Genomic DNA, 22,533 nt, shown 5'->3' on the forward strand with positions numbered 1-22,533 from the left:
GTACAATATACGTTATATTTTAATCGGGTCTGGATACACTAGTCCCGGATCCATACCTCTGTAAAATTAAGTTATAAATGAATAGTTTAGGTCACGATTTCATACTGAAATCGTGCCAGCCGCTCACCTCTTGCTTTCATCTCTTCGTCTCTCTCTCTTTCTCAACGCAGGTACGAGTGGATTTCTAACATGGTATCAGAGCTAAGATCTGTCTAAGGACAAAAAAAAGGAAGGAGGTTTCCGGTAGGTGCGACCATCGGAGTTTTGAGCCGTAAAAAAAAAGGAGAAAGAGGGGCTGAGCATTTCGTGAGCACTCTTGCTGAATTTCATTCTCTATGGATCCTTATTCCTCCCAATCACATATTTCTTCAAGTTTTCTCAATCAACTCGTTTCTGAAAAGTTGAATACCTCAAACTTTTTGATTTGGAAGAGGCAAATCATTCCTTTTATAAGGAGCCAAGGTCTCTTAGGTCATCTGGATGGAACCACCCCAGTCCCACCAGAATTTGCTCCGAGAGAAGAGAAAGATGATCAAGGGGCGAGTTCGATCGTGTGTCAAAAATATATAATTTCTCAATTGGGAAAAGAAAGATCAATTAGTTGTTGCATACATCACCTCAACCCTGTCTCAAGAGGTCCTTGTTGCCATTCCCGAAAATTGTACAACACTACAACTCTGGGAACGATTGGTTCAGACGTATTCGCAGGTTTCTCAAGCAAGGATGGTTTTTCTGAAAAGAGAATTTCAGCTGTTAAGAAAAGACTCTATGACCATCATGGAATATTTGAACAAGATAAAGATCATTACAGATCAGCTTGCAGTTATAGGATGTGCCGTAAGTGACAATGACATGGTGCAACAAACTCTGAGTAGATTGGGATCTGACTACAATATGAGTCACTTCACTATTGTGCCTTCCTGTTCTTCCTAACTTTGACGAGCTACGAGCCAAATCGATCCAGTATGAAATGACTCTGAAGGGATTCTCTGAAGAAACACACATTCACCCAAATTCTCAAGAAGTTTTTGCCACAGGCGTGATTTATGGTAAAGGACGGGGACGAGGAGGACAAGGGTGAAGTGGATACGGAGGGCGTGGTCTGCTTCCCACTCCAAACATGTTAGCTCATGTGCAAGTTCCAAGACCCACCCCTACTTGCTTCCTTTGTAACAAAAAAGGAGCATATCAAGGCGAACTACTGGCATAATCCAGAAAATAAAGGAAAGGGTCCATAGACAGAAACTAAAAGAAGATTCACAAATACCAGAGATAGTGGAGAGATTAAAGATCTGCTGATATCTGCCTTGTCAGAGTTGAAATTGAAGCAGAATGATGAAAGTACTTGGTTTGTTGACTCAGGGGCAACGACTCATGTGACCTGCGATGCAGGTAAACTTTCTAACCATATTCCTTATTTTGGAAAAAATAAGATTGTCACTGGAGATGGATCCCACCATCCTGTTTCTCATGTTGGAAAAACTGTCATTCCCTTGTCATATTCTACTCTCACTCTTTCTGACGTTCTTCATGCTCCTGACATCAAGAAAAATATTGTCTCTGTTTCCAAACTTATTGATGATAATAATGCTTCAGTTGAATTTACCCCCTCTTCTGTGCATGTCAAAGACCTACGCACGATGGAAGCATTCGCTGAAGGAAAGAGACGAGGCAATATGTATGTCTTTGAAGAAGCTCCATGTCATGCTGTCCGCCCTGTTCATCTGAATTCGAAGCCTTCATTAGAGTCATGTTCACCCTTTTATGCTAATGTTTTTAGTATTTCTAAATATAATAAGCCATTTTTATGGCATAGTCGATTAGGACATTGTGGAGGTCATTTTATTGAAAAACTTGTCTCTAATAATCTCATTCCAAAAGAAAGTCTCAACGGGGATGAGAGCAGTCATAAGTGTTCCAGTTGTTTTTCATGCAAGAGTCATGTATTGCCTTTTCATTCAATTAATAAGAGAGCTTCAAAACCTTTTGAGATTATTTGTTCTGATGTATGGGGGCCTGCCCCAATTGTCTCTGGATCTGGAAGCAGATACTACCTAATCTTTGTTGATAGTTATTCTCGATACACTTGGATATATTTCATAAAAAATAAGTCAGAAGTCTTCTCTTTGTTTCAAAATTTTCTTTCCTTGGTCAAAAATCAATTCTCTGAGTCCATTCAATTTTTTCAATGTGATGGAGGTAGAGAATTCTCATCCTGTGATTTTATTTCTTTTCTTCGAAATAACGGAATAGGAAGAAGGGTGTCCTGCCCTCACACTCCTCAACAAAATGGAATTGCTGAACGAAAACATAGACATATCGTTGAAAGTGCCATGAGTATGCTCCATGACAGTAATCTTCCCATCAACCTCTGGACAAAAGCTTTCCATTCTGCCATGCATGTGATAAATAGATTGCCCATGGTTGTTCTGGAAAATAAGTCTTCTTATCACTGTCTTTTTGGAGCTCATCCTAGTTATCATGATCTGCATGTTTTTGGATGTGTTTGCTATGTGCATATTGATCAGTCTCTGAGAAACAAGTTTCAGGACAAGGCCCAAAAGTGTAGGTTTGTGGGATATGCAGATGACTACAAAGGATATAGGTGTTATGATCCCACCAACAAACGTATCAGAATCTCAAGAAATGTTGTCTTTGATGAACAAAACTTTGATGACAGAGCTGACACAACGAACATGCCAACTGAAGTTTACTATCCTTTGCTGAGTTTAGAACTTTTTTGCTGGCTCCAATGAAGCATGTTCCTCAGATTGCGTGCAACAAGAAGAAGAGATGTTTGAGAACATTGGGACGTCGGGATCACATAATGCAGAGGAAGTATCAGGCAGATACAAAGGCATTGTCTATTCTAGACAGAGACCGACAACATCAAGTGATTCAGATCATGTCTCAGTCGCCAATCCAACTCCTTGTCATACTCTTGAGGTCAAAAAATCAAACCGCATACGACATCCCATTGACAGGTGGGTTAGCTATAACAACTTTTCCTTGGATCTTTAACTCTTTTTAACTGCACTCAATAAAGAAGATGAGCCCATTATGTACTATCAGGCAACCACTTCTACCAAATGGGTAGAAGCCATGAATGATGAAATGCAAGCCTTACATGAATGTGGAACCTAGGAAGTTGTTCCTAGACCACCTGACAAAAATGTTGTCGGATGTAAATGGGTCTATAAAATAAAGTACAAGCCAGATGGAACCATTAAACGATATAAGGCAAGGCTTGTGGCAAAAGGATTCACTCAAAAAGCAGGGCAAGACTATGATGAGACATTTAGTCCGGTTGTAGGAATGGGAACAATTCAAATTATTATTTCTCTGGCTGTTAAACATGGATGGAAGTTGAGTCAGCTCGATGTGAAAAATGCATTCTTGCATGGAGATTTGAAGGAGGAAGTATACATGGAGCAATCCCCTGGATATCAAGAACAAAATTGTAAAACCCATGTGTGCAGGTTAAACAAAGCTATCTATGGTCTGAAGCAAGCATCTCGCTCTTGGTTTGATAGCTTCTCGCTAGAGATTCAAAAACATGGATTTTCATGTTCCATGCTGGACCACTCATTATTTATTTTTAAAAGTCAGACTGTGACTACTCTATTATTAACTTATGTCGATGATATTATCATCATAGGAAACTCTACCGCTTACAGTCAAGAAGTAAAAGGCTTGCTAGGTCAAAGGTTCAAAATGAAAGATCTGGGAGTTCTACGCTATTTTCTTGGTGTAGAAGTTGATAACCAGACTCATGGTTTGACACTCACTCAACATAAGTACACCGTAGACGTTCTCAGCAAGGCAGGTATGAAAGACTGCAAACCTCTAGGAACTCCGAGTGTGCTTCATAAAAAACTTAGTGCTGATGATAGAGATCTGTGTGATAACCCCACCAAGCATCGAAGCATAATAGGAATGTTACAGTACCTCACATTCACTAGATCTGACATCGTTTATTCAGTCAATAGAGTGTCTCAATTTATGCATGCGCCACGTACTGGACATATGGAAGCGGTCAAGAGAATCCTTAGATATCTGAAAGGACTATTGGGGATGAATTGATATATTCACCACAACCATATGGCAAAGATGAACATGAACTTACTGTATACTGTGATGCAGACTGAACTGGAGATCCTGACGAACGAAGATCTACATCAGGATATTGTGTCTACATTGAAAGAAATTTAGTCTCTTGGAGCAGTAGAAAACAAAAGGCTATCGCTAGATCAAACACTGAGGTTGAGTATAGATCCATGGCTGCTGCTACTGCCGAAGTCACATGGATCAGGCATCTACTAACTGAAGTAGGAGAAAATATCTCTCACACTACCTTGCCATGTGACAACCAAAGTGCTATCAACATGTCATTCAATCCATTACATCATAGTCGTGCTAAGTATATTGAGATTGACCAACACTTTGTGAGACAGAAGGTTGAAGAAAAAGAGATTGAACATGAATTCATCAGTACTAAAAGACAAGTTGCAGACATATTTACCAAAGGGTTAACAAAGGATCATTTTTGGATGCTTAAAGGCAAGTTGTTCATGATCCAAAACCATGATCAACTTGAGGGGGGGGGGGTGAAAAAGGTGCAAAAGGATCCAACCCGGGATCCGACTCGATCAATGTAAAAAAATGTGTACAATATACGTTATATTTTAATCGGGTCTGGATACACCAGACCCGGATCCATACCTCTGTAAAATTAAGTTATAAATGAATAGTTTAGGTCACGATTTCATACTGAAATCATGACAGCCACTCACCTCTTGCTTTCATCTCTTCGTCTCTCTCTCTCTCTCTCAACGCAGGTACGGGTGGATTTCTAACAGATCTTACCAAACATACTTAGATTTATTTCCTTAAACACAAGTCTGAAGTTTTCTTATATTTTCAAATATTTCATAATTTGATAAAAAATAAATTCAAAAATGATATTTCCATCTTTCAAACTGATTCAGGAAGAGAATTTTTATCAAAAGAATTTAAAGACTATCTAGATTTAAATGGTATTGCACATAAAAATTCTTGTCCGTACACTCCACAACAGAATGGTTTAGCTGAAAGAAAACTTAGGCATATCATAAAAACTTTACTTATTGCAACCCAAATACCTAAATATTTTTATGCTAAAGCCATATTAACTGCAGTTTATCTCATTAACATAATGCCATGTGCTTCTTTAAAAAATGTATCATCAATTGAAAATTTTTTCAAACTAATTTCTAATTATTCTAGATTAAGAGTCTTTGGGTGTAAATGTTTTATTTTTACTAATAAAAATGATAAGCTTTCTCCTCGTGCTATTCCATCTGTCTTTTTGGGATATGCAAGTAACAAAAAAAGGCTATAGATGTTTTGATTTTAGAAATAAAAAGTTATACATTTCAAAAAATATCTTTTTTAGAAAAAAAGGTTTTTTGAAATTGAAAAATCTAAGGAAATAACTGAGTATTCTTTCTTGTTGGATCTAATTCCAAAGTATGACGATTGTGATGTTGATCTTGATGAAGATCAGAAAGTTAGAAATGATATAGCAAGTAAAGAACAATATCATGATAATGAGATTAGAGAAGAGCAACTGCATAAGGATCAAAGTTGTATCCAATATTTCAGGCGTAGTGATTCTGAATATTCATGTGCCCTTGAAAAATATACTGATAATGAAAACTATATAGAAATACAAACTAGGCCGTCTAGAGTATCAAAACCTCTCAGAAAATTTGTGTCTTATGATTCATTTTCACCTAAGTACCAAGCCTACATTGAATTAATCCATTCCTACATAGAACCCTCAACTTATGCTAAAGCAAAATCCATGAAGGTAGATTTAGACGCCTTAGAAAAGGCAAATGCTTGAACTATCCAAGATATTTTCCCAAGAAAGAAACTTATAGGTTGTCGATGGGTGTATAAGGTAAAAACCAAGAGTGATAAAGCTCTTGAAAAGTACAAAGCTAGATTAGTTGCCAAGAGATATTTTCAAGAGCATGAAATACAACAACAACAACAACAACAACAACAACAACAACGCCTTCATCCCAAACAATTGGGGTCGACGATATAAACCAAAAAGAAAATCATTTTGGGTCCTTCACATGAATCCTTCTCCTCCAATCATTTCTATCCAATGTCATGTCCTCGGTGAGGTTCAACACATTCATATCCTTTCTTATCATCTCCATCCAAGTCTTCTTAGGCCTACCTCGACCTCTTTTAGATAATATATTTTCCCATTTCTCCATCCTTCTAACCGGAGCATCATTAGGCCTTCTCCGAATATGCCCAAACCATCGTAAACGATTCTCACTCATCTTATTTTCAATGGATGCAACGCCTACCTTCTTACGTATTTCCTCGTTCTGAATCTTATCTTTTAGTGTATTTCCACACATCCATCGAAGCATACACATTTCAGTTACACTCATTTTTTGAAAATGATGTCTCTTGGCAGCCCAATATTCCGTACCATATAGTAAAACGAGTCTAATTGTCGTCCTATAAAACTTTCCCTTCAACCGCAATGGCATTCTACGATCACACAACACTCCAGTTGCACTTTTCCATTTCATCCACCCTACCTTAATCCTATGATTTACATCTCCATCAATTTCTCTATTCTTTTGAATGATAGATCCCAAATATTTGAAACAGTCATCCACCGCTATTTCTTGCTCACAAAGCTTCACTACACTCTCATCACTACTTTGTTGCTTACTAAACCGACATTCCATATATTCTGTCTTACTCTTACTCAACGTAAAACGTCTTGTTTCCAAAGTCTGTCTCCATAATTCTAACTTAGCATTAACCCCAACTCTAGACTCATCAATCAAAACAATATCATCAGCAAACAACATACACCACGGTACATTTTCTTGAATTGATCTTGTAAGTTCATCAATCACTATAGCAAAAAGGAAAGGGCTTAATGCAGATCCTTGATGTAACCCAACCGTTATAGGAAAATTGCTTGTCACCCCTCCACAAGTGCGGACATTGGTTACCACTCCTTCGTACATATCTTTAATTATACTAATGTACTTGAGAGCGATACCTTTCTTTATCATTGTCCACCAGAGAACATCCCTAGGTACTCTATCGTATGCCTTCTCTAAATCAATAAAAACCATATGCAAATCTTTGTTCCTCTCTCTATATCTCTCAATAAGTTGTCTAAGAAGATGTATAACTTCCATATTTGATCTTCCAGGCATAAAACCAAATTGATTCTCCGGTATCATGACAACCTTCCTCAACCTATACTCAAGCACCTTCTCCCAAAGTTTCATAGTATGACTCATGCGTTTTATACCACGATAGTTTGCGCAATCTTGTATATCACCCTTATTCTTATAGAGAGGCACCAAAGTACTCTTCCTCCACTCATTAGACATCTTATTTGTCCGCCAAATCTTGTTAAAAAGATTTGCCAAGCATACTAAACCTTTCTCACCCAAGCATTTCCAAGCCTCGATAGGTATACCATCCGAGCCAACTGACTTTCTGGATTGCATTTTCATTAAAGCCTCTGCAATTTCTTTCTTTTGAATCTTGTGCATGGAGTCACGATTCATCTCATGAAAAGGAATGGAGAAGTCTCCAAGATCCTGAGCATGCCTTCCATTAAATAGCTTATCAAAATAATCTTCTCATCTCTCCTTAATCTCCTTATCTTTAACTAAAACCCTTTGCGTTTCATCTTTGATACATCTAACCATACCCAGATCTCTCGATTTCATATCTCTCATCTTTGTAAGCCTATAAATATCCTTTTCACCCTCCAAGGTATCCAACTTGTCATAGACCTCCTTATATACCTTATCCCTCGCGTTTCAAACTACTTTTGTAGCTTCCTTCTTTGCTACCATATACTTCTCAAAATTCTCATTATCACGACTCTTAGATTTCTATAACACTCTCTTTTAACCTTAATAGCTAATTTGACATTTTCGTTCCACCATGATGTATTCTTACCTAGCGGTGCACCGCCTTTAGACTCACCCAAAACCTCCTTCGCCACCTTTCGCATGCAACCCGCTATCTTATTCCACAATGATTCTGCTTCCTCCTCGAGACACCAATTAGCTTCCTTAGTTACATGTTCTACAAACATTCCTAGTTTAGCTCCTTTCAGTGCCCACCACTTAATTCTAGGGTCTATCCTATGTCTATCCCTTTTGTGACATTTTCTAATTTTAAGGTCTAAAATTAAGACTCTATGCTGTGTAGCTACACTTTCTCCCGGTATAACCTTACAATCGATACAACAACCCCTATCTCTCTTTCTGAGTAGGAAAAAATCTATCTGACTCTTATTAATCGATCCAAGAGTATGAAATAGATTATGAAAAAATATTTATCCCCGTTGCTAGGATGACCATAGTTATAATTATAGTAGCTCTTGCTTCTGTAAAGAAATGACCTATATATCCAATACATGTTAAGAATGAGTTTTTAAATAGAAAATTAGTTGAAGAAGTATATATTGACTCAATCCAAATTTGCTCTAGATATTATTGTCAAGTTTGAAATCTCATATGATAAGAAAGTTGACACTCCCAAAGTTGTCAATACTAAAATAAGAATTGATGATGGAGAACCACTAAAATCCAACACCGTACAAAAAACTTATCGGGGCACTGTTTTATCTCTTAATTACGAGACTTGGCATAACGTATGTAGTTCACACAGAAAGCCACTTGCAACATGCTCCCACCTCTGTTCATATGAGACTAATTTTGTGTATTATTAGATATATTAAAATATCTGTTTTTCGAGCACTTTTCTTGTCTTTTTTTCATCATTAAATTTAACTGCTTATACTAATGCTGACTGGGGAGGTGATCCCAATAATCTACACTCAACCTGTAACGCCCTGAAATTTTTAACCCAAATTTATGTGATTTTTTTTTATAACAACGGAAAGAATAACCAATATAGGGTTAAGCATTTCGGAACATTACATTTGAGAGAAAACTCAACACATATATTTCATTTCATTATGATATGAACATTTAAATTACCATAAACCCAAGGAATCACTGGAACAATAAATCAACAATCTCGATCCAATGCCTCATCCTGCAACCGCTTATAAGTCTACTTGTTTACCTGAAAATGGTAAAAATTATAGGAATTAGACTACCACGTCTAAGTAAGAAAACTGTAACTTTTAATGCAAGTATACCATGAATCTAGCATGTGATGTGAGTGTCAAAGGTGATTCTCAACATATGTCTAAACAAGTATGCAATTTATGCAACAGAAGACAACATTCATATACATAAGTATGTGAACAGTTATACAACAACCATAACTGAGCAGGTAAAGCATAGTGTGCAACATTAATAAACATGAGAGGTATGGTATGCAACAATCATAATAATAACAAAGTGTAACATTAATAAGTAAGTGAGATGTGTATTGCAACATTCATAATCATTAACATGTACAACTCTCAGGTAAGTGTTCAACTACCTCGTATCTACGTATTTCATAATTTTATTTCATCACAAGCTCAGAATATAAAGCATGTTAAAGAACATAAACACATACCTCCAGTATTTTCACTCACTGTGATACCTAACTGCTCTAAAATTGTGTTTAAATTTTCTTACCCCATGGGTACACACGGGCACAGATGACTATCTCAGAAGAGAACGTTCGGGGGTATATTATTCAAGAGTATTTTATTAACCCGAACATTCTAACTGATACTGAATCTCCAAGATAGCGACTAATAGCCGAGAGAATCTCGCAAGGGCTCAACTCAAGACATGATGCATCCTTAACTTCTGCAGAAGATATGGAACTACCACCTAGGATACATAGGTAGTCTTGGTCCCTAACTTTGAGGACGGGGACCAACGAGCCGCTTCACGCTTGAAACACAACACAAGTCCTCGAAGTTTTGTACCACCTACCCTCTCCAAGGTAAGCCTCAAAAACTGGTTTCATTAGTTAATCATTTTCCCGAAGTTCAGGGCATTTCCCAACTTCCTTCTACTGCCATAGCAGTAGATCCCAACCTTAGTTGTTTTACCAAGATGTATAAACCATCTATAACCTTTTTTCACATTGATTTTTTTAATCCCACTCAGAGTGCACCAGTGCTTTTAAACCAATCAAGCACACAATAATTACAATTAAGTTTTCATCACTCTTATTAACATAGCACGCAAGCCAATAACTCAAGTACCCACATCGAGTAACCCATTCATATATTGCCCTCTTAGGCAAAGCACATATCCATCTATCACTATATACTCCATCATATGTGTGAAACTAATATAACAACCCCATTCCTCAACACAACTATCATATTGCATTCCAACAGTTCAAATAATACATTTTCTGACAAAAAGCATTTTAAGCACGCGGTATTTCATGTAAACCAGTCACAGTCAACATAACTACTTGAAGTCAATACTTGATGATGGAAAATAAATTAACTTAAAACTCAAGTCTAGCAATAGGTAATAGAATAACTTGAAATCAAGCATGATAATAGGTAACGAAAAGATATGTATTCAAATTTAATACCCGTTATCAATTCAACATTGAAACAGATTTGATATAGTCAATAAGATGACATATAGTTATCTTGGATATTAGTCAACCTAAAACAAATCAGTTTGATGACCAAACCCAAGAAATCATATAATCAAATTTAATCATCGTCAACAAAATAATAGGAATTCAGATTTGATATCATCCATAAAATAACATATTACTCACGTATTTAACTGTCAACAGATCATCATATAAACCATATGTTTACATTGTTTTTATGTTTGGCCATGATGTATGTGACACTCTGTGTATAAGATCAACTTGCATTACATGCGAGCTTTAGAAACATTCTTTCCTATTTAAGAACATTGAGAAGTTTTCCTGTTTAAGAAGGTCAAGTTTAAGATTTCAAAGCCCGGGTAAACTATAAACAACTCAATACATCATGTTATACATAGATGGAATAAAATGTTTTCCAATAGCATGCATGTGAATAAGCAATGCTGCAGAGGCCAGATTCATAATACTTGCTAACACAATAGTTACTGCAGTTTCATTTCCAACCCAATGATTTAATCTTATTTTCCTGAATTAACCTAGACTTAAAACAACTGTAAACCATCAATCAACCACAATCATATACAGCGCAATATATTAACCAAAGATGCTCGGTTTATCAAAAATTCAAACAGACACATTCGGCTGTCCAAAAATTAACATAAGGATGCTCTTGTTTGTCAGAGTGCAACTGACACCTTCGGCTAACAGTAAAGAACTTAATATGCTTATGTATAATTTAAAAGAAACAGATGCAAAATCCAAAAATAGGGCTCTAACATAATATGATGTGTTCACCAAATGGAATTAGATACATACGGCTAACAGTAAAGAACTTAATATGCTTACGTACAGTTTAAAAGAAACAGATGCAAGATCAAAAAAATAGGGTTTAACAAGATAAACCCCTATCCCCAAACGAGGTGAGTAGCCATTTCCGAGTAAGGGTTTATCAAGAAACCCCCAACTGATTGGATTTGAAAATTTCTGGTTTAGCAAGAAAAATCCTTGGTTTACTGATTTGGCAATAGTCAAAATCATACATTTCAAGCAGACATTCCCCTTTTTGCAGTGATATAAATCAAACATTAAATCAAACATTCTCCTTAGTAGCAATAGAGAACAAACATTCGATCAGACACTCCCCCTTCACAAAGGAAATCCGAAACCCCCAAATCATAGATTTTGGGGTTTTTGGATTAAGGTTGATAAAACCCCCATTCTTGACTGTCAAGATCTCCCATTGACAGTCAAGATCCCCAAATCGAACGATTTGGGGTTTCCTAATAGCCTTTCCTAAATTAAGAACTCGAAACCCCCAAATCCAAGAAATTGGGGTTCTCGGTTTTGGGTTAGCAATAGCCTTAATCATTCGAAGGTATTCCCTTGACCAACCCAAACACACCCAAACCCAGTCAATAACCGACAAGAAAAGTTACCGATCCTACCTTTTTCCGGCCAATAGAGGAGGTTGCTGCAGGTGAGAGAAGGTTTTCTGGCGTCGGTTCCTCGCTTGCTGTGAGAAGGAGGTTGCCGCGACATTGTTTGCTGGCGACGACGGCAACAAATGGTTGGCTTCCTTCGACGTCAGTGCTTTTGCCAGCAAGCGCAAGATCGCCGCCGACGAAGAGAAGGGCTCCAGCGAGGTGGGAGGGAAGAGCCGAGAGGAGAGAGAGAGATGAGAGGTGAGACATGCTTTTCCCCCCTTTAACGAGAGGAGACCCGCGGTTACGCCCCCTCCTGAATTTCATAATGCAGTTGGGTCCGGGTCCGAACCGTGACCCACAATGCCGGCTAACGTGGATCCGGGTTGGCTTTATAGTGTTGGATCCATCCTATCATGGATCAGGGTAAACCTAAAATGAGGGATCCAAATGGATCCGGGTCTGAAGTGGATGGTGGATCCACAGGTTGGATCTATTTGTGTCCAACATGGGTCCAAACCCAACTCACCCACATATTTTTAATTATATTCTTTTGGATTCGATAATGGATCTTGGACCCAAAATGCCTAAAATTACTCAAAATTTTGGGTTATTACACAACCACTGGTTTTTGTGTGTTTTTATGTAAATTGTTGATTTTATGGTGGTGTAAGAAGCACCAAAAGGTTTCACTCTCTTCGACTGAAGCAGAGTATCGAGTCATGGCTATAATCACTATGAAAATGGTTTGACTAAGAAGATTACTAGCAGACATGGGTGTCCATATTAAAGATGGGTGTCCAGATTAAAGGAGCATCACAGATGTGTTTTTTACAACAAAAGTTACATATATATTGTCAGTAACAAACCTTTCATGAATGTACCAAACATATTGAGATGGATTGACACCATGCCCGAGAGGAGTATACACATGGCACTATCGATCTTCTATATGTTATTTCCGAATATCAGTTGGCGGATTTCTTAACCAAACCTCTCACTGCTCCTAGATTTCACTTTCTCTTAGACAAACTTTTGGTTATCCAACCGTAAGTTTGAGGGAGACTGTTAAAAATGTATATATATATATACAATGTATATGTATTATGTACATACGTACGTATACATATATGTATTTATATATATATATATATAGATATGTAACTAGGTTAGGTTTTAATTTTTACTTTTTGTTTAGTATTGAACTAGTCAACATTTGTTGACTTGTCAACCAAAAGAAACGTTGGGAAGGTCCAATGACTATTTAGAGCCGTTGGCCCTCTCCCAACGTCTCCTTAGCTCTTCTCTTGTGTATATATAGGGGTGAAACCCCCTCCCATTTGTAGTGCTTCTTGCATGGATTCCTTCTGAATAAAATAAGTGCCCATTAAGTGGCTTTTGTGTGTGAGCCTATTTTGTGGTTCTTTGTGGTGTTTTTTGGTGGATCTTATTGTAGCTATTTTGTGTATCCGTTTTGGTGATTTGGAGAACATTGTTGGAGGTTCTCATTTCCTTTCAATCCTCTCATCAGTGAACATACCATTCTGACAAATATATATGCACATATCCCATCAAACTTCGCTAGGTCAAGCCGAATCAATTCTCTTTTTTCCATCACAACCACAACCCTCAACTACACAATAAACTTCCTGCACAAAACCAACAATAATGACGACAAAATTGCCAATAACAATGCAAGAGACAATCAATCACCACAATATCCAAACCACAAATCTATATCAACACCAAAAGATTTTGTGTCTACACATAATACACCCCAAACACAGTGGTATGTACAATATCTGTCCCAATATGCAAAATTAGTTTTGTTGAATTTCACAGGAATGACCTGAATAATATCCTTTTTCGTGAGACTCTCCAAAGCCCTAAACTACAAATTCAATGTTTGCACAAGAGACAATAAGCAACACAACAAAACTAAATCCCAATATGTTGTATACTAGAAGAAGAAACCTCAACTACACAAGTCACAATACGAATCCCACAACCTCACTAAAATCCCAAGGAGTATACCAGGACAATCACTCCCAGATCACTACATGTATGCAAGAAACACATGACTGAAAAACAATGGCAAGATTCATGACCCAACATCAACAACCTGTAGAACAATCAAACTAGGGTATATACTTAGTTGTCAAAGGCGGCACCTAGGCATAGCCCCACCGCCTGGGCGACCAGGTTTGGGCGGTGGGGCCCTATATTACCGCTTAAGCTTTTTTTAGAGCATAGGCTTTTTATTTATTTTATTTTTTTGAAGTTTTTTTTAAAATATCATTTGTTTTCTTCTTCGAGGAGGAGAAGCAGAAGAAAAAGAAGGAGAAGACATGATATTTGTCCATTGCTTGTATTATGTCTATTGTTGAGAAGAAGAAGAAGAAGAAGAAGAAGAAGAAGAAGAAGAAGAAGAAGAAGAAGAAGAAGAAGAAGAAGAAAACATATTATTTGTCTATTGCTTGTATTATGTCTATTGTTGAGAAGAAGAAGAAGACATTATTTGTCTATTGCTTGTATTATGTCTATTGTTGTTAATTTTTTTGTATACATGATTTTATTTTTTGTGTATTGTTCTTCACATTGTTAGTTGTATTGTTTGTTTATTCAATTGTTAATTTATTCTTAATTTGTTTGAGCAAGTTAAAGGTTATGTAATATAATTGTTTTTATAGTGTTCAACAACATATTATTTGTCTATTGCTTATTGTTGATTGATTTTATGTTGTATACATGTTTCTTATTATGTTTTTTTTTAATTTTTTTTTATTTGGGGTACTGCCTAGGCCCGCCTAGCCCTTTTTAGGGGCTCACCGCCTAGGCTCCGCCTACCGCCTATGACAACTAAGGGTATATACACCAAAGAACTCGAGTTCTACAACTCTAACCAAGTTACTGCTAGCAAGAACCCTCCTCAAATGCAATATGAACCCAACAAAATGCATAAGCACAACCAAGATGATTTCAATCACTTCCTAACTAAAAAATGTCTTGAATTGATGCATTTAGGGAGCTTAACAACAATCTATCCTATCAGAATTGACATCTATTCACATCGCTATTCAGAAAATCAGAAAAAAATCCATATAAAATCGAGTATACCTTCGATCAGAATGATTCTTGGTTTAGAAATAATCTAAAATTAAGAGCTACCAAAGCCCCAACTCAATCAAACCAAAATGCATCAACTGTATGAACGTCCTTCTTGCGACACACAAAACCCGACACACTAGAGTAGAGTATCTTCTTCTTTCCTTCCAGACTATGTCACATAGGTGCGGGTGCGGCGACGTGCCACTTTAAAAAAACTTGGGTGCGGGGGTGTGGGAGGGTATATATATATATAAATAAATTTTTTAACAGTTTTAAGTTAACAGTTAACACTAATGAAATAAAAACAATTATCATAGCCGAACCCAACAGGCCTGGGTTAGACACTTGCGGCAACGAGGAGAGGAGGAGGAAGCCGATGAGAGAGAGAGAGGTACCTTGTAGTGGCCGTCGCCACTGTCGAAAGTGGAGGAGAGGAGGGGTCAAGGAGGGCAGCCGTCGTCGGAAGAGCCGTCGGAAGAGGAGTCGGGGGAGGAGGGTTGGGGAGGGGGAGGAGTCGGGGGAGGAGGGAGGTGTGGAATGTGAAATTGCTTCCTTGCTACATTTTGTTTACATGGAATTTTTTATAGAATGGGCATATTCTGGCAAATTTTCAATATAATTATTTGCATTTTGCGAAACCCTTTCATAATGGTTAATACCAGTGTTGTGAGAGGCGTACGTCTCAGTACTTGAAGCGTACGCCTCACAAGCGAGGCACACACTCAAGGTACTGAGGCGCACCCTCAATACCTGAAGCGTTCTGGAATTGCTTTGAATACATAATTATCTAAAATAATTTCAAATATAACACTGTTTGGATTGCCCTCATTATGATTTCAGCTAAATGTTTGATGCAAGTTTCAATAGCATTAATAGCTCCCGATTAATTGCGTGGTGGTAAACCACTAAAAATCTTGCATTAGTATAACTAACTTAAATTTACATATTCCTGTATATAAGTAAGAGATGTGCGCAAAAGTGCATTGCAGAAAAACTATAGTTTCATGATAGTTCTATTGCATGTATGCATTTGATATGTCCAAGAAAAAAATATTTATATGCATCACTAAGATTTTTTTTTTGTTTAGGCCGTTTTTGATGGAAACAAATTCAAGGTTATAATTTATAAAAATTGGGAGCTATTTATTTTTCAAGTCCTTCAAAAACCTTATATTTACTAAATCAACCATCAAACAAACTCATATATGTATATAACAAACTCATATATGTATATTTATATTAAAAAACCATTTACCAGTGCTATTTTATTAATATTATATATTTTATTATTTTGATCATGAAGCTTACGCTTCAACGCCTCGAGGCTTACGCCTCACTTCATAACATGCTCAACGCCTCGCTTCGCCTCATCGCATTTAACAACCTTGGTTAATACTGTGATTTTATATGAAAGTAAGAACTAAGTTAACCCACATATTTTTGACAATCCACTAAAATTGATATATATATATATATATATATATATATATATATATATATATATATATATATATAGAGAGAGAGAGAGAGAGAGAGAGAGAGAGAGAGAGAGAGAGAGAGGACGGCGCAATCAGCAGCAGGCACACGTTTCACATAAAAGGACTTTTAGCGGTGATTCTTGACCACTGTTAAAAGCGCAGTTCCCTTCCAGTATTTTAGCGGTGGTCAAGAGTCAGGACCGCTGCAACTGGGCACAACCAACGTTCATTCGATGATTGGGCATCCGTCAATACGCCTAATCGTGTACATATATGTTTATGCCATTGTTACTGTATCATAATAATATCTTCCTTTCACCTTTGTCAACTATGGGCACAGTTGCAGCTGAAGGCTTTCTTCCATGAATAGTATTTAAGCTATTTCATCAATGTTTCAGATACAGCCTTCTTGCAATGGGGAACTGAGCTTGGATAGACCAATGGTTATGGCCTTTCTGATGTTAATCGTGGCAGTAATCTTATCAAAGGAAAATACTGATGCAGAAACAAGATCATTTCTGTTTCTGTGCGGAAATAGCTTTATTGGGAAGTTATCTGGATGCTTGGCTGGTGTTATAAACAATGACCTACTTTTGCAATTCCTGGACAGATATAAGCATTTATCTGGATCCATAGATCATGATAATGAAGTAAATGATGCAAGCATTTGTTCTTCAATGACAAAAGAGGATGCAACATCAACATTTTGTTCCCAGGAAAGTTGGCATGTTGGTATCCAAGTAGTAGCGTTCGAGATAGGTGATCTGGAGATAAAATTTCAGCCAGAAGAAATAATAACTGTGGTGAAATGTGTACTGGATCGAGTTGGAGGAACTTGGTCTCTGATCCAGTCAAAGTGCACAGTTGAAGCACTCAGACTGTTGAGGTTCTGATCTCATTCTTTCTATATTCACTCCCATATTTCATTTTATTTTCAATAATGTCAGAGGGTTCCGATGGTGTATCTTTTTTATATCTTTGTTTAGGCCAAACTTATCATCTCTGTTATTAACTGGGATTGCTGATTCTGTTGGAACAGGGGCTTCATTCATGAGCTTGAAATGCTTTGCAGCAGCTCCCATTCATCCGATGTTTTGGTCTTTGCCTTTCAGTATATAGAGGCCCTCAAACTGCTAGCAAAGTTATGGGGAGATTTGACCCCTAGAAAGTCGCTTCCTGTAGGAATGATTACCGGGGATGTGTTACTGGGGAAGCTAGATGCAACTCTTAGCAGAACTGCTTACACCTTCCGGGGTTTGAGCAGGGAAGAAGAGTGCCATCTTGTGGAGTTGATGCTTTTAACTTGTGTAATAAGGCTGTCAATGTCAAAGGCTGGAGGATTTTCTTATCTCGCCATCAAGAAATTGTTTTTGTTGTTGTCTCAGGTAGAAGTGTTGCATGAGGGCACTAAGCCCTCTGGTTTTATTGAAGTATTGAAACAGACATTCTGTGGAGGAAATATGGAAGACATACCTTGTCCATTTCCTGCTGATAAGTTGCTTCAAGCTTTCTCACTGAAAAATATTCCTTTTTGTGGAAGATTTAAGCACATCAGAGCAGAACTGAACGTAGATAATAATGATAGTGAAAATCCTTTGCCATTTATTTCAGGGTTGCCTGTGGGTATCAACTTTCAGATCAAGTTGTTTAATGTGTCAAATACCGATAAAATATGGTTGCAAATGGTTGTGGAAGGGGTAGTGCAGCATACTTTTCTAGATCTGATAAATTATAAAGGTTCCAGAGAAGTGATGAATTATACAAAAAATGTTCCTTTGTACATGACTCCAGAGGTGGAAGCTTTTTCATTGAAGGCCGCCATTGTTATGGAATGTCCATTTGAAGATTATATTGGTGATGCCAATGGCATTGGTCCAAAGCATGCGATTTTATTTCTATGTAAAGAAAGGGAGATTTTTCTTGCTAGGATGGATGCCGGAGATTGATTAGCAGGGATTAAGCTGGTGTTTCTGCAAGAAAATGGAGGTATGTCTTTAAAATGAACCTTTTCCTTTTCTGTATTTGCCACGTTCAGATGGTGTGTGTGCTTTGCTGGATATAAACTAATTGAATAGACTCAAGTGTTGTATTATCGATGTCAATGGGTTGCATATCAATCTTTTTATTTTTATTTTTTTTCTCTGAATGCACATCAGTGTACCTTAGAAATTACAACGGCACATGCATCCCTCCATTTGTCAAGAAAAAGAAGTTACTTTTACCTGGTCCAACTCAAAACAGTTCATTTTTTACAGGTATTCATACAAATAGTTCTTTGTTTCTTTGCCGAAAATGATCCATTACTACCTTCTACATCTTTAAATTAAAGCACCGAATAACATGCTTCCGCCATGGTTGGCAAACCTGGGACTTGGTCTCGGGTCGTCCAAGCTTGACCCAGTGACTTGGGTGGGTCATGTCACACACACACACACACACACACACACACACACACACACACATATATATATATATAGGGTAAATATTTGGTACTAATGAAGGTATGGGACTATTGAATAGAAATCACCTTTATTTCATATTTTCTAATTTTTTTTGTAGATCGGAATAGATGTGATCTATGGTGTTTGTTTAGTAGGAAATGAGCTTTGAATCATGTGATTGTGACATGTAACCAAAATTTTTAAGGGCTTCAACAATCAATGGCCCACAATGTACCAAATTTTTATGACTCATGAATTCATATTTTTACATGAAAAAATACAATCTAAAGTCTGGTAAAGAAACCATGTTATATACATCTATGTGGTCAGGTTAAGCTGATGCAGCTTGCTAGCTCAATAGTTTGGTACCTTTCATTAATACCAAATATAAACCCATATATAAATACAGAGAGAGATATGCTACCTTTTCCTATCAAATAACACTTATGTTGTTTTATTTTTTGTTTACTACCATGTAGCTTGCAGCCATGGTGGTCAAGTAGGCGGTCAGTACAAAAATGGAGCTTCAGTATCAAACATGGATGTACTGCTCGAACCTTCACGAAAAAAATGGCTGCACTTGGATGCCACCTAAAAGAAAGAGTCTACTTGGAAACCTTGAGCAGTTTGATATCCAAAAATTGAAGAGGGAAAGAGTTGGAAAGCCTGCACCGCTGTTAAAATCCTCTTGGGAAAGAGAAGGGGAAAGGATCACATTAGGATCACACTGCATCAATTCTCTGGAAGCTGGGTCTCAAGTACTTCACTACCTTTCAATTAAGACATTCATGGTGAGTTTCACTCTGGATGCATGGGAGTCTGTGGAGGATGGCAGGTCTCCCCTAGTGCTGCAATATGACTTCCTAAAGGAACCCCATTCTTCTGAAAGCAGCGTCACCTTTAGTGCATGACTCAGCCACTACATTTGTCTGTGGAATGAGCAGTGACCTTGTTGCAGGGGAGGTCGCTGACTGCTGCTGTTTTCGTGGACAGCTCAACCAGGAGTTGATTTCTTTCTGTTTCAACTGCTTGTGTAGAAAGCTCTTCAATCCTAAACGGCCAGTTGTAGCAGTTGGTATAGCATGGTTACGACAGCGATTCAGTAGTAGCTTCAAAGAGATTGGTTATCCGAGATTAGAAGATTCCGGGAACAAGTCTCTGCATTAAGAATCAAAGCGGGTATTCCGTCCCACTGAAAAATCCGGTACATGGTGGTGATGAAAAGGCATCCCTTTAACTTAAATCATTAAATGTAAATGTAAGCATAGCAAATCACTTTTTATCGGATGGTATGTTATTGTGGTAATAGTTGTTTGTTATAGGATCTTGCCCCTACAGAGTGCATTGACTTGTACTTACAATGATATTTTGTGGATTAATAAAGCATAGGATGACATTTTTAGAAGTTTTCCTTGTGCTTATCGCAAAAAATATTTGGCGACTACTTTTAATGGGGCGTTTATTTCAATGTGAAACAATGGAAAGAGGATCATTTTCGTGTCTTTTGCATGAAAAAAGTGCTTCCCACCTAGGGCTGGGAAGCAAGCCATGCAGCTCATGGCTTGGCTCATGTTCAGCTAATAAAAAGCTTTGTTCAAACTCTTCAAATAGGCTCGGTAAGGTATGAATAGGTACTTGACTTGGCTCAATTCGTATAAGCTCATTAGGCATTTAAAAGCATATTTTAGATATTATATGTAATGATTGTACTTTACGGCAAAAATGACACATTTTTTTGAAATGCCTTATAATTTTTATAATCCGCCCTATGCCCAAATTAATGGAGGAAGTGAATGACAGATTGGATCATATGTATTTTTTAAAATTCTTAGAGATCCACTATGGAGTCATAGTCTCTTAGATGTACAATTTTGAAATTTGGCAATCAACACATTCTAGTTCAGAGATATTATGATGATTATCATGTTGGAGGATGTAACAATATCACCGGACTTAAGTGTCACGAGGAGCTAGTGAGTGCCCATCGGTGAAGAGATTTCAAGCACACTTTAGGTGTTTATCTACAAGCAAATGATGATGTGTTTAAAAGTAAAAGGCTTAAGTTATCATGGTTGATGAAGCACTATGATCTCAGTAGGAGGAGGACAATGAAGAAGAATCTACCATGTATTGGAGGGAATTGTGGTATTAAGGTGGACAAGGAGGTGTGAGCATTTTTGTTATACTTTTTTGACACATGTATTTATCAACACTGAGGGAAAGTCAATCTATGGATAATACATTCAACTGTTGAAAGACTTAGATTGCATATATATACGAACAAATGCTTGTAACTTACATTTTTCTTTCATGATTAATCTCATGCATAACATCCAAACATGCACATGTTCATGTTAATGCAACATCAAAATAACTTTAGAAATTTTGTGTTCATGATATGTACATCTATGCCAACGTAATATTCCATTTCATGAGTATACATAACCAATAAACACTTTTGCCAATTTGGGCATGCTTGAGATACAACACATAACCACCGAGTTATATCTAGGCTACCACAATGTCCAAGACAACATTAGCATGTCGTTGGCAGCATGTTTGTCATGCAGAAAACATGCAACACAAAGGCGATGGACAACGGACAAAACTATACAACATTGGTCTGCTCTACAATAGCCCACCAAAACCCCAATCGATCACATGTTTAGTGTACATATATGTAGAAGAATAACATGCTGAAAATATACTCTGCTGCTACATGATTACGCAAAGAAATAACATGCTGGAAATTAAATGGTTGTTGCATGTTTATGGCAGCACTCAAAAGGGAAACAATATGCTGGGAAAAGAAACATAAGGCTGGTGCACAACTGTACCAATAGTCAAAAAAAGAAATTGGGCTGTGCAGTCGGCCAAATACACATTGATACACGAACCAGATCTGTCCAACTAGTGTGAATAGGCATATCGGTTCTGATCTGCATATGCATACAATAGATATGAGCCGAAACTGTGTATGTATCATACCTGCAGATCTGTCCAAAGAAAAAAAATAAAGTGATAGCCTGTAAGTTTGTCCAGATCTACATGTGTAAATACTATAGATCTGGACCAGATTTGTCTATATGCATGTGCAAAACAAATCTGACCGATACCGAACTTCCATAAAGCATACTAAACAACAAATATTCATTAATTAAGGGTTGATTGCACATATACAACCACAGACCTATGAAACATAACATGCATATATATATATATATATATATATATATATATATATATATATATATATATATATATATATATATATATATATATATATATATTCGATACATGATTATGCTTATATGCAGTTTCAAGGTTTCAAAAAACAAAACAACATCATAGCAGTTCATAAGTCGACATTGAAAATAGTTTGGACCAACCTAATGGCATCAAATCCCATTTTGATATTAAGCAGTATGACAATCTTAAAATAGCTCTAATATGAAACATTGGTACTGCTGAAAAAAAAAACTA

At 37.1% G+C, this 22,533-nt stretch overlaps 1 protein-coding gene and 1 long non-coding RNA gene across 2 annotated transcripts in view; both read left to right on the top strand.

Annotated features, from left to right (window-relative positions):
- The window catches only part of SIEL (ARM repeat superfamily protein), a 43,466-nt gene extending 26,094 nt beyond the window's left edge, over nt 1–17,372 (top strand). The window contains exons 7-8 of the mRNA XM_089986329.1: nt 17,008–17,272; nt 17,326–17,372. Of these exons, the coding sequence (XP_089842455.1) occupies nt 17,008–17,272; nt 17,326–17,372 (312 nt within the window). The remainder of the gene's footprint in view (nt 1–17,007; nt 17,273–17,325) is intronic.
- An 885-nt stretch (nt 17,373–18,257) lies between these two features.
- LOC149819032 (uncharacterized) lies at nt 18,258–20,455 on the top strand. The gene is made up of 2 exons (XR_016427420.1): nt 18,258–18,595; nt 19,530–20,455. It is a non-coding gene; the product is annotated as an uncharacterized LOC149819032 (long non-coding RNA).
- Nucleotides 20,456–22,533: the final 2,078 nt, after the last annotated feature.

This window comes from Nuphar pumila, chromosome 13 (genome assembly GCF_984573655.1).
Source record: "Nuphar pumila chromosome 13, dmNupPumi1.hap1.1, whole genome shotgun sequence".
NCBI classification, from domain to species: Eukaryota; Viridiplantae; Streptophyta; class Magnoliopsida; order Nymphaeales; family Nymphaeaceae; genus Nuphar; species Nuphar pumila.